The 13,230-nt window shown below is 39.9% G+C and overlaps 1 protein-coding gene across 1 annotated transcript in view; it reads right to left on the bottom strand.

Annotated features, from left to right (window-relative positions):
* The window catches only part of grin2bb (glutamate receptor, ionotropic, N-methyl D-aspartate 2B, genome duplicate b), a 123,417-nt gene that overhangs the window by 24,970 nt on the left and 85,217 nt on the right, over positions 1–13,230 (bottom strand). The window contains 3 exon segments of the mRNA XM_034203277.1: positions 1,833–2,004; positions 3,734–3,924; positions 4,754–4,868. Coding sequence (XP_034059168.1) covers positions 1,833–2,004; positions 3,734–3,924; positions 4,754–4,868 — 478 coding nt within the window.

Below are 13,230 nucleotides of genomic sequence, written 5' to 3'. Positions count from 1 at the left end.
ACGACCCTAATAGGCTGTGGTACAAGCCACCGACTTTGCCAAGTATTTAATATGCTATTTTGGTATAATGGGAGCAGCAGGAGAAGGGGATCATTACTACACTAGGTCGGTCTTTGACTCCCAACCAACCCCAGCTTCCATCTGAGTGTGTTTAAGGTATATTTAGCCATAGGTAGCTGGAGCCTCGAGCCATTTATTACAGGGAGCACAAAAGACTGTGTTAATAAGGGATATATTCAGTATGTACAGTATGCCAGAGTGAGCAGACATTCTACGCTCAGTTTTTTCTTTCTATGTTTGTCACACTTCTTCATGAAGGCTTTCTTTATGTTCTCACTTTCGGTTTCCTGCGCTTACCCCCCCCCCCCCCCCCCCACCTCCAAACACAATAGTTAGCTGTTTGCTTAGGCATTTCAGGACATGGACTAATGCACCAATGCATGCAGGCACTGCACATTTGCTATCAAAACAAAAATATATATATGCAGTTTGTAAAGTTATTATATTGCCCTGCACATATTAACTTGAATACGTTCCTAAGATGATAATAGTAAAGTTGCTTGTTTTATGCCATTATCAATTCAAATGGACATCACATTGATTTGTGAAGACTGCATTGTGCTGATGTGTTCAAGAGAGCAGGGTTTTTCCCTGAGGCTGTTTCCTCTCTCTCCTTCTCTCTTCCAATCTCTTCCTCAACGTCTCTTTCTTTCTCCATCTCTGATTAGGAGCCTCATTGCTCTCCTCCTCAGGATTTGCAGAGCTGATCACAGCCCCCCCCCCCCCCTCAGGCCAACATATGGGGAACAAGTGCAGCCTGATGGCGGAAAGAGACATTGAGGAGGAGACATTCAGACAGTATATAATTAGACCTATCATCAAAATAAATTCCTCGGGGCTCCAAAACCCAGTTGCAGTAGAGTTAGCATTATTATTAAACGATATAGTTACTTGCTTTTTTATTTTATTTTAAAAATAAATGGGTAATGTGTGCATTGATTTACACATTATAAAAATAATAGTGAATCACAAACTGCTATAAGAGCAGCGATGTTAAGAGGTAAGGCAAGGAGACGGAAAAAACATCAAACATACTACAAACATTAAATAAGTAAACATAAAGTTGAATGAATACATGTAAAAAATGTAATGATTTAAGAATGATTCATCTATAACTGCTGCATTTTTCATCCAGCATTAGATTCAGTGTTGGTGTGTTATGATGGGTTTATGAACAGAAAGGTAACACTGCATTTTAGTTTCAATGGCCACATTTTGTTTTGGTTCATATTTGTGAAGCCAGTATTCGAGTGGTCCAAATTGAGTTATTCATTTTACATTTCAGAGTTACAATTTTTAAAAGGACCTCCATCAGGGAATATTAACACATGCTAAGACAAAGCAAAGCTCGGTAACCAAATTCTCAGCTATACTCTGAAATCGCAACGGTTTCTTACACAAAAAAATAGCAGATGTTAAATTTGACCCCTACCATCCGAAGCGGACTAAGTTTTATAATTACTTGTTTCACTGTGTTATTATAAATACTGTTGCATGTCCTCAGGGAGGCATACTGAACGCACTAAGCTTCAAGAAAATGTGTACTCACAGTAAATGGTGGTAGGAATACTTAAACCACCCACGATGGTGAGTTCAATGTTTGCCAATGCTGAAAAAGACCTGCAGTCAAGGCAAATTTACAAAAATACTATGCTACTTACGATGGAAGTCAGTTAAAAATAATTTAATATAATTACAGTTTAGGTAAAGTGCTCTTGCAATTCAATTCATGCATAACATGTGTATGATTGTGAGTAAAATAAAGGCCTTACCTCCCCAACCATGCCATTCCATGTCCCATTAACCTTCTTGCCATGTTTGCCGTTGGTGACCAGGTAGAGGTCGTAGGTGAACTTGACCGCCTTGGCGATCTTCTTCAGGATGTCGATACAGAAACCTTTGCAGCAGCGCTTGATGTAAATCCCCGAATCCCCCGTCTGATTGCTGGAGGAAGAGGAAGGGAGGGAGTAAAGGTAGGGGAAGAGGAAGTACAGTTTATTTGGGTTCAAGTTAATCAAACTAGCAGATGTAAAAGAGAGAGGAAATAAGCAGGGATGAGATTAAATAAAAGTGAAATAAAACATGTGTCTGGATTGTGCAGGTTTTCCCTCCCACAAACTCCCCTCAGTTTCTTATTAATACCTCCATCAACTATTCCCTATCCATGTCTGTCCAAAATGTCATCCCTTGTACACATTTTGTGAATCCCGTTTATAAGCATATGAATTCTTGAGGCCCAAATTGTGCCGTGTGAGCTCACAATGACCTTTGACCAACAAAATCTAATCAGTTCAGCCTAGAGTGCAAGTTGACATTTGTTCCAAATTTAATAAATTCCCTTAAATGTTTTTGAGATATTTCATTCAAGAAAAAAATATGGACTAAAAGTAACCCGAGAACATGGGGTCTATGTTAAGGCATACAATAAAAACACCAGGTACTGCTCAATGAAAACATAAATGTTCAAAACATTTATTGGTTACTTTTCGTAGTTTTTTGCCACCAGGCCAAACATTTCCTGGTTGCAGCTTCTCAAATGTGAGTATATGCTGCTTCTCTTTGTCATATTTGAGGATAAACTTGGGAAGATCTTTGGGATTTGGTTTCATCCTGGGCTGTTGCATGTACATTTTTCAATGCATTGAGAAATCTTGTTTTAGATCAAATGATAAAGTTTGGTCTTCTAAATAAAAATCTGCAAAACCCTGTACATCTGGCTCATGGAGTATTTTTCATTGAGAGAAATCCTACATATTGACTGTGGCATATTTCTGTCTTTTCCTGAAATACTGTATGTCATGAAATGTCTGATGGAAGAGACGGACGGATTGAGAGAAGGCGAAAGGGGCAATAGGAGAAAGAACGGGGTGGAAGATCAGTCAATAAGAAAAGCACTGAGCCAGAAATGTAGGACAACCTCAGGAGGTTTCAGGTAGGCCAGTGATGGGAAAGGAGGCCATTGAAAAACAATCCATTATTGCACACCAAGGAGAAGTGGATAGCAAGATGGTGAAGAGGCAGGGAGGGAGGACATCACCGACAGAGACAAAGACAATGATCTAATTAGCAGAACTGAAGCAGGTAGAGGTAATCAAAGGACACCGGGAGATTGTGTGACGAGGAAAATGCTTCAATTGTTCTAAATCAAGGAAAGAAAATAAAGGAAAATCTCTACAGCATTCAGCAGTGACAGAAAATAATAAGCAAATAAACATAAGACACACAAAAAAAGGGAACATTCAAGAAAAATGTCAAATAAATCATGGATGTGAGCATTCACCTCCATCTTTACAGGCAAGTTTTATTATAACATTGTTTTATTTTTGTATTATCCTTTGGTTATATTAACAGTTTACATCATTATTATGTTAGAGTACTTAAGCAGCTTTTGTGTTTTTTGTGTTTTTTATACTAGTGATTTGCAACTTTAAAAATAAAACCGGGTATACCAGAAATTCATATTGCAGCCATTTTGATTATAATGTACTGTATATGTTTAACACTCTTAGTTTCATAAAGAAAAAGTGTTCAATTATTAGCACTTATGCAATGCATAAATATGCATAATGCATTCACATAGTAAAACAAATCCAGACACACAAACTGTATGTCTTTAGGAAGAAAAGGGGGAAAAAAACCAACACACTTTAGTTTATCATGTCTTAATTCTCACGTTAGTTTTAGCTGTTTTCGGCACGGCACAGTGTTCCTCATGCAGGTCCCACTGAGCGGGTCCACGTCCTCTACAATCACAAACGGCGCCTCCTCCAGAGTCACGATGGACAGGTGGTCCTCCCGCTCCTCCTCGAAGCGAGGCCACACATGGTACCTCATCGTCAGGGAGCCTCTCTCCCACTTGCCAACCTGCATGTGAGAGTGGGAGGGAGACACTGCGATTAATTACGGGCTACTGTAACAGGGACTTCAAGTGGCAGAGAGACACTTCAAGTGAAGAAGTGACAGACACAACACAGAGGGGCAAAATACCAAGCAGGGGGAAAAGAGAGGAGATAGTTTAGAGGAAGAGAGAAGGTGCAGGAGGAGGTTGACACTAGGAGAGAAGAAGAAGCAGAGAAGAGGACAAGAAGGCAAGTTAGGAAGAGAGGAGAATCAATCAATCAATGTTTATTTATATAGCCCAATATCACAAATGTTACATTTGTCTCAGTGGTCTTCACAGTGTGTACAGAATATCAGTATGACAATACGACACCCTCTGTCCTTAGACCCTCACAGTCGGACAAGAAAAAAACTTCCGGAGAAAAACCCACAGTTTTAAAGGGAAAAATGGGAGAAACCCTCAGGGGAGAGCAACAGAGGAGGGATCCCTCTCCCAGGACGGACATACGTGCAATAGATGCCGTGTGTAAATTGAAAAGATAATACATTTGCAACATAGGTAGAAGGAGAAGAAGAGGTGAGGAGAAGATGAGAAGGAGAAGAGAAGGAAATGAAACCAAAAAGAGAGAAGAAGAAGAAGAAGAAGAAGAAGAAGAAGAAGAAGAAGAAGAAGAAGAAGAAGAAGAAGAAGAAGAAGAAGAAGAAGAAGAAGAAGAAGAAGAAGAAGAAGGAAGAAGAAGAAGGGGGAAGAAGGAAGAAGAAGAAGAAGAAGAAGAAGAAGAAGAAGAAGAAGAAGAAGAAGAAGAAGAAGAAGAAGAAGAAGAAGAAGAAGAAAAGAAGAAGAGTTACTCACCCTGTCCCATTGTCTGTCCTTGTCGAGAAGAATGATGACCAGTTTGGGAAACATCTGGTGACCCTTTTCGCTAAATGACAGGTTTCTGCCTTCAAATGTCACATTCATGAGGTACCTGAGAACGACAATTGGAAAATATAAATATAACATTAGAATATACAAGTCAGAAATATGATGGAAGATGATCTGTCTTATGATCTGAAATCAAGTGGGTTGAGCCTCTTAACATTATTTATTACCCACAACATTACAAATAAATAATGGATAAGAAACATCATTGAAATCTCCCACAAATACTCAAAATTGTGGTGAAATATATAAATGTTCCCAACAGCAACGCAACAATCTGTAAACAACATATTATTGACATACTATCACTAATGTATTTGTTGTTAACAAACAGCTGCTTATTTACACACCCAGCAGAAACACTACCATTCATACTACTGTTTAAAAGTCAAATTATGACTTTGTTAGCTCCGATTTGTTCTGCTGACTGAAACTTTTGACTATTTATAATAATATAACTGCTAATGTTCCACTCGCCAATGTTCACCAGCTAGTTTCTAACTGTGTTTGCTGTTTGGTGCTGAGCAGGTAAAGTTTGTGCTTTTGTTTTTAGAGTTGTTCTGCTGCTGCTGCTGCTCCTGCATGGAAACCTGTCCCATAAAATGATGTTCCCAAACAACTAAAATTATAACCATTATGATTCAATTTAAACATTATTAAAGTTACAGACGTAATCCACAATAAGTCAACATTGACTATTGCTTTCACACCGAAAATAAACCAGCCATCACCTGGAAACGTTTCAAAATTAAATTGAAGTTTAGTTTATGGGAACTTTATTTTCAGCCGACCAGACTGGCTGCTGAGAACAGGGTTAAAGAGCGCTTCAACGCTAGACCAAACACATCTGTGATCACAGGATAAGATGCAGCTCCTTCAGCGACAGGCTGCTTCACCCGCTGTGTCTCGCAGAGAGATAACGCAGGTCCTTCCTTGCTGCAGCGGTCAGACTGCACCACCACCACGGCCCCTAGTAGACCCCCACACACATAGACTGGACTGGAAAACCCCTGTTGTGCAATAACACTGTCTGTAAGTATACAACTTTGTGCAATATAACCAACTGCAATTTCACCATTATTTTTATACATATTCTTTTTTCCTCTCAGTTTTTTTACAAATAAAGGATTTCTGATTCTGATTATTTTCTAAGACATGAGGCTAACAAGCTCACGGTTAAAACAGTCCCTCCCACTGAAGAGAAGAGGAAACAGACACATAAAATCAGGGACCCTATCTTATATATTCAAAAACACCATACACAGCTGGTCTTTTCAATGACTCATGTGCCAGGTCAAATATTCAGTTGTGAAAAACTAGTAATATTCTTTTATCAGATGTGGTTATATAAATAATATCTGCATATATGTATAATATCTGACTGGATTTATCTCTTTACATTTCATATATTTATATGTATTTTATTTTTGAGTGTTTTTTTATGTATCTTTGTGTGGAAATATAAATCTTGGTACTTTATTAGAACATTTACTTCCTTTTGTTCTTCACAACACTTTTCAGTTTCCTTGATTTTTAAATATGTTTTTCATTGTTTTATTATTTGTCTTTGTTTTGTGATGTATTTTGAGACACAATACGAGATCTGTATGTGGATCAATAGAGTGGAAAGCTGTTATATTTTATTAGTTTACATGTTGAAAATTATGTACTACTCCTACTATTATACTACTTTTAAAATGCCCTATTTTGCTTTTTTGGTTTTCCCTTTCCTGTAGTTTTGTGTGAATGCAAATGGTCTGCAAAGGCTGAACCCTGAGTTCCTTTCAAAGGGAGTTTCTCTCCCCCCCCCTAAGGCTAAGGGTTCTAAGCAGTTGACCAATCACAACAGAGCCCGACCAGCTAACCATCAGAGCAGACTGGGCTCTGGTTTCAGACAGAGGGTGAAAAGAGGAGCTGCAGCACAGGCAGTATGAAGAGAAATAAATACCTTTTTTTAAATTAAAGCATGTAAACTGAATTTCATACAAATATGAACCTGAAAATGAGAATACTAGGGCCTTCTTTAATACTAATATAAGTAGGCCGGACACGGCTTTGGATGTTGGTGTTCTCTGCATTGATCAAACTCCAACGTTGTAAAGGTTATTAAGTTGCTTAGTTAGCCTTTAGTACGGCACAAGATGCTTGGTCATCTTTGATAGGTGGCCAACAAAAAATTGTACCTGATAGACTCATAAACATAAAGAAGGAGCAGAGGGAGCTGTGTCAGTCAGAGAGAGAGAAGAGAGAGAGAGAGAGAGAGAGAAGGAGAGAGAGGAGATAGAGAGAGAGCGCGAGAGACAGCAGAGAGAGAGTAGAGAGAGAGAGAGAGCAGTGAGAGGTGTAGGAGAGAGTATTACCCGCCTGTATGAATACACAATCATATATGTGTGTCAACAAGTGTACAGCAGTGGCAGATAAGCTTAAATCATCTCGCTTTCTCGCTGCCGCCTCCTTCCCGCACTCTTCCCCGTCCTGATCTGTGGGCTGCAATCCCCATGGAGACGCTCTGCCTCTGAAACAATCCACCGGATAAATAAATATCTTGTCTGATTTCAGGAGTGAGGGGCTGCGTATGTCAGTGTGTCAAATGTACCCACCATCATCTCCAGCCAAGTCAACAGTGTGAAAAAAAGACAATTAAACTATTCAGATGAGCAGCCGACCTGAAACGTACCCAAGATTTTATCGCAAGTACCTCCTACTAGGACATTCAGTAACTCTATCTGGAGTGTCTTTGACTATATTTATATCTCGCCTCACACACGCTTTGAGAAAGTCAATAATGTGCCTCAAGCTTCCATGAAATGCCTATTGCTGCACACTGGCTGGCACACTGTAAGTGCTATAATGTGTGTGTAACATGGGATTAGCCTCCCAAACATAATCTCGGTGTGAATAGGAAACCGAACAGATCAAGGCGGTGTGTGTGGTGTGTGTGTGTGTGTGTGTGGTGTGTGTGTGTGTGTGTGTGTGTGTGTGTGTGTGTGTGTGTGTGTGTGTGTGTGTGTGTGTGTGTGGAGGCTCAGGAGGTCCAACTTGTTGTCGACATGGAGACTTCTGTGACCAGTAGCGGCCTCTACGGAGTTGACATGTGTAAGCATTACGCAAAACGGCAACATAGGGACACATGCAAGGAGGGTCTTAACACCAGCATAATGTAATGTGTTGCCATGGCACCCACAACCACAGCAATTTTTCCTGCAATCAGCTGTGTTGCCATGGGAACAGTAATGTCACCCTCAGAGGGGCTGGTTGACAGAGAGGAGTATTTTTTTTCTGTCCAAACCTGAGTGTTTACCCACTTCCCCTCATGCTGTCTTTCACTCTCAGATCAATCTCTCCATCTCACCTCTGAGTAGCGCATCAAATCACACATCAATAGGATTCGTTTGCCCGCACATTAACCTGTGCCGGCACAAAGACTGGTGCATGCTGTGAATTTACAGCAGAGGAGGCTGCTCTTTTTTCTCTTTTTGTGTCCCTGTTCTATTGATGTAGATTTTATGCGCCGTTTGATCCCTTCTCATGTCAGAATTTCTCTACTTAAAACTACTGTGATGAGCAGCTAGCAGAGCCTCGTGCTGCTTCATCACAGCCATATGCAGCATGGCTCACCAACTGTTCCCCAACTAATCACTGGCTGTGAGGGGAATTTATGTTGTAGTTACAGGGACACTGAATCATCAATGGCAGGGACACAATCCCGCTTCTTCCCTCTAATATCTCGTCATATGTGTTTGAGGACCACTTGATATGAATTTAATTTATCTCGGAGTGAAGCCGTACAGGGTCACACATTCTCTGTCACTGCATCACAGGGATGCAATTATATATATCCAGGATGTGCATTACTGCAAGTAAATCTGTGGATTGCACACACACACACACACACACACACACACACACACACACACACACACACACACACACACACACACACACACACACACCACAACAACACACCAACACACACACACACACACACCAACACACACACAACCACACACACACACACACACAACCACACAAACCACACACACACCACACTGTATTGGATGGGTGGATGACCATAATCTGGGATGACTGCAGAAGACCTCTGACTCTGAAGAGTTACCAACTCCTGATGAAATGTGTTCTGCACATTACATTTCCTGTAGGGGTACAGGGACGGTGTGAGGGAGACTGTAATATGAAAGAATTTAAAAAATATGTTTAAATTATGCTAAGAGTACGTACGGTGTTGTAAGAGCTGTGCCACCTCAGGGTTCACTTCCAGAACAAATTACATTCACACTGCAAGCCTCAGTGCTAGATCTTAGATGTATTGTTTTTTTAATTCTGCTTTTTTGTGAAGCAGCGCTGTTACTCCTTGTACCGAGGTGTGTGAGTCAGAGCCAGGCGTGGTGGGATCGTGAGCATGCCTTCACTAAAAACATCTGAAAAGTAAAGAATCTCCAGGGCTACTTTTAATTACCATCTAGTGATGTTGCAATGTACTGTTAGGAGGATAAACCGTGATATTTCAAGAATTAAATATTGTTTATTTGTTATCACGTTCACACATAAAATAATAGTTTGTGTTATAATAATGAAATAGGCAAGAACCATCAGCCTGATTGTGTATAGCATGACTCATCATCGTGTTCATTAAATAAAGTCCAATGACAGCCAGTTTGGTCAAAGTCAACTGTTTTACCAAGTGACTCAAAGTAGCCACCAACTAACATCTCTCCCAGATACATTGTTGGCTTTTACTTGAAAATCCCCCCAAAAATTATTGATTGGGGCTGAAACTGAATACAAAATAACCATACAAATAAAAGAATAAATGTGCTGTTTATTTATTGACTCATTTATGGCTGGTGGCTCCCCTCTGTCAGCATGAATAGAGAGTGATGTGGACAACTCATACTGTAGGAGAGATGTGAGGCTCTGAGTGTCTTTGAGCTGCAGCCTTTAATAAGTGAGTCCAGAGGAGCACCATGTGATCTGAGCCATGAGGCCCCCTGTGGAGCAGGAGACATCAGACAGTCTGTGGAGTCTGGAGAGAGAGAAGTGAATCAGAGACCCCCTTCTCTCATTTAAAATGTGAACAAGGAATTAACAGACAAGGACACTGACCTTCCACAGTCTGCAAAACTTACATTCAAATGTTTCTAGTGGTCGTCTCTTATATCAGGAAAATCATCAGATTTTGTTTCACGTAACATGGATTTTTCTTTAACAGCACTTTACTAAGATGTCTTTTTGGAGAGAAGGTATTTTTGGACAGGGTTAGACTGAAAAGCTTTTTAATAATTTACCTGATGATTTTATTGTAATTGTGACTTGCAAATGCCATACTTCACACGCTAAAGAGAAACTCAAACAACCCTTTTCCTGATTGACAATTGTAATTTGCTTGTTTAAAAAGACAAAATAAGTAACTTGTACCCAATACAAATACAAGGTCTAAAAAAAACTAGACCAATGTCAGTTTTACATAATTAAAATATAACAATTTTAAAATACACAATACAATACAATACACAATTTTAAAATACTGCAATATACACAACACACTGGTTGTTTTAGAGCAGTGGTCGCCAACCAGTCGATCGCTATCGACCGGTCGATCACGAGTGTGGTGCGGGTAGATCGCCGACCGTTAAAAAAAAAAGTAACAAAAGAAAGAAAAATAAAATAAAAAATAATAATGTTTAAAAAATACGTTTTTAGATTTAAACCTATCATCCACCACCCCGTTAGCTAGCGGGGACCGTGATGTTAGCATCTGGTTAGCTAGCTGCACTAACGGACATAAGGAGCTGTTTCCACAACAAGCTGGAGGAGAGTCCTCCCCTGTCAGACTGAGGGGCTCAGGTGAGCTAAAGGACTAAAGTGTTTAGAACGGATTTGTCACAAATTATTCAAAAGATTATTTCCGCGGCACACCTTCATATGATCATTATAGTTATACAAACAATAAGAGAATAAATGAAAAACAGGTATGAAAGACTATATGGCCGTAAAAACAAGAATTACAGTTAAAAAGGGGAGTGATTTGTAAATATCCCTAAAGAAAAAGAAAATCTGGTTACAGTTCTGTTTCATATGGATGTTGAGAGAGGTATCCATAGATCTCTTCATGTTGCTCTCAAAGTGCACCAGATTGATGCTTTTAACTTCAATATTTAAAAACAAATCTTCCCGGGGGAGGTGAGGACCTAGAGAAGGTGAGGACCCCCCTAGAGGAGGTGAGGTCCGCCCCCCACTTGTAAAAAATAGCACTTTACCCCTGCCTATATGCCGTGAGCTGATTATGGAGCCTTCATTGTAACAGTAATTCAGATGCAATTATATAAAAGGCCTCAAATTGGAAGCATTGTCTGGGCCGTCTTTTTCACTCAATTCTGCAATAGGTAGATCTCGCCTTTCAACTAGGCCGAGGTCGGTGATCTTGGGCTTAAAAAGGTTGGTGACCACTGTTTTAGAGTATATATATTATCAGAGAAATAAGCTGAGCAAACATTGGTTGCCTGCAGTCTTTCTCTCCATAAACTTTATCAGACGTTTGCACATGAAACTGTTTAAGTAATTGTTTTTAACAGTTTCAAGAACCATGTTAATTTATTTTGGAGACGAGGAGACATATAGGGATACTTTGGTTCTCTGTAAAACCCTCCTGAAGAATGAAAAATAAAGAAATCCTAACAGGGAGGAGCTGAGAGCAACGACAAACTCCCGTGATCCCACGCAACCAAATTCTGTCTTTGTTATTGTTTTGAATGACAGAAAAAAAAAAAGTATGTTCTGCCTCTGATGATCCACTTATAATATATTTTGTGAGTTTGTTGACATTGTTTCCTTTTACTGTTTGCTACACACACCTGACACCAAGTCTTTAGAAACCTGGATTCAACAGAGCCCTTTCCCTCGTGTTTATCAAAGTCCAACAAGAGCCAAATTATTTAAAACGACTGTATGTGTATTAAGTTACTACACTAAGAAAACTTAGTGGCTTAAAAAACTCAAACTCAAATACAAATTGATGGAAGTAAAACATAAAAAAGTACATTTATGTACTTGCGGTAACACTGAAACATGTTGTAATCTCGTCACAGCACTGAACTTTAAACAGATGTGCGATGTTGATCACAGATCCAATAACTAAAAGGCCATATGAAATATCGATTGGTTATAATATCAACGGCAATTAAATGTCCCTCACAGGAATAAGGTAAAGGACACAGATGAGTGAAATGAGGTAAATAAAAGTAACCCTGTCATTAAAAACAATAATCTTCCATCTTTACAATGTATATAGGAAATTAGGATTTGTGCCAACATTTCGTTCTGATTAAAGGTTCTAGCTTCATTTTATATAATTGAAAGTGCTTTACAGTGAGAATGGACTGCTGTAAGAGCATTGCAAAGCCAGAAAAGTGAAAGACAGGAGAACCAAGGAGGGGAAATCTGACAATACAGTAGTTCAGATAAGAGAGTCTGAGTGACATGGCGTGCAGGAGACACATGTACATTTCTGTCACACCTCCAGAGAAAGAAAGGGTCTATAAAAAATACATAATTTGTTCTCTCAATGTCCAAAAGCGCCATGAAATTGCCTTCTTGACTTCTAAAAAACTGTGCAAGGATTTATAAGACCAACACTTTTATTGAGCCCATTAAGAAATGTAATAACATCATCTACTTTAAAGGTGAGACAGAATGAGAACAACATGCGTGAGGCAGCACACGGGTCAGTTGGCCTGCAGACGAATATTACTCACTGAGCTCTAGTGTATGTCTCGGACTGCAGCCGGCCCAAAGACATGAAGACAAGCGTCAGATCACATGAAAGTAATCTCACTTCAAGTTATTAATCATCACTTGCATCATATCTACCCGTGCAGCATTTCAATCAGCACAGGGATTTGAGAGGCAATTTGAACGCAAGCGCACAGACAGATTAAAAAAAATAATAAGAAACATCTCTTCCCCTGCAACATACAACCCCTGAGTGCCTGAACCAAAACCACTTGGAGCACATTTTCTCATTACCCAAGCGTTCCTGTCCTCTCAGTCTGGCAGGAAATACAATGTATGGCCTCTAGAGCTATGCGTGTGTGTGTGTTTACTTATTTGTGTTGCGAGAGTTTTCTGTTCATGCATGTATTTATATATGCGTGTTTCTGTGTGTGTGGCCCATAAGGTCAAGCAGCCCCTAAACAAATTTGAGAGCGTGACTCACTGGGGCCTCCCATCTCTCCTGTCCATCAGCACTGACAGGATGGCATGCTTACCCAGCATGCATGCAGGCCACTGTGGCCCCCAGCGATACAGGACCACGCAGAGACATATGGCCTTATTATTGCTTTTGTCTCTGGGGGTGAGGGGATGGATTAGGTGGAATTGTGTGTGTGTGT

Source organism: Gymnodraco acuticeps, unplaced genomic scaffold (assembly GCF_902827175.1).
Source record: "Gymnodraco acuticeps unplaced genomic scaffold, fGymAcu1.1, whole genome shotgun sequence".
NCBI lineage: Eukaryota > Metazoa > Chordata > Actinopteri > Perciformes > Bathydraconidae > Gymnodraco > Gymnodraco acuticeps.
Note: the sequence above shows the minus strand (reverse complement) of the source record. Positions and strands in the feature narration are given on the sequence as shown.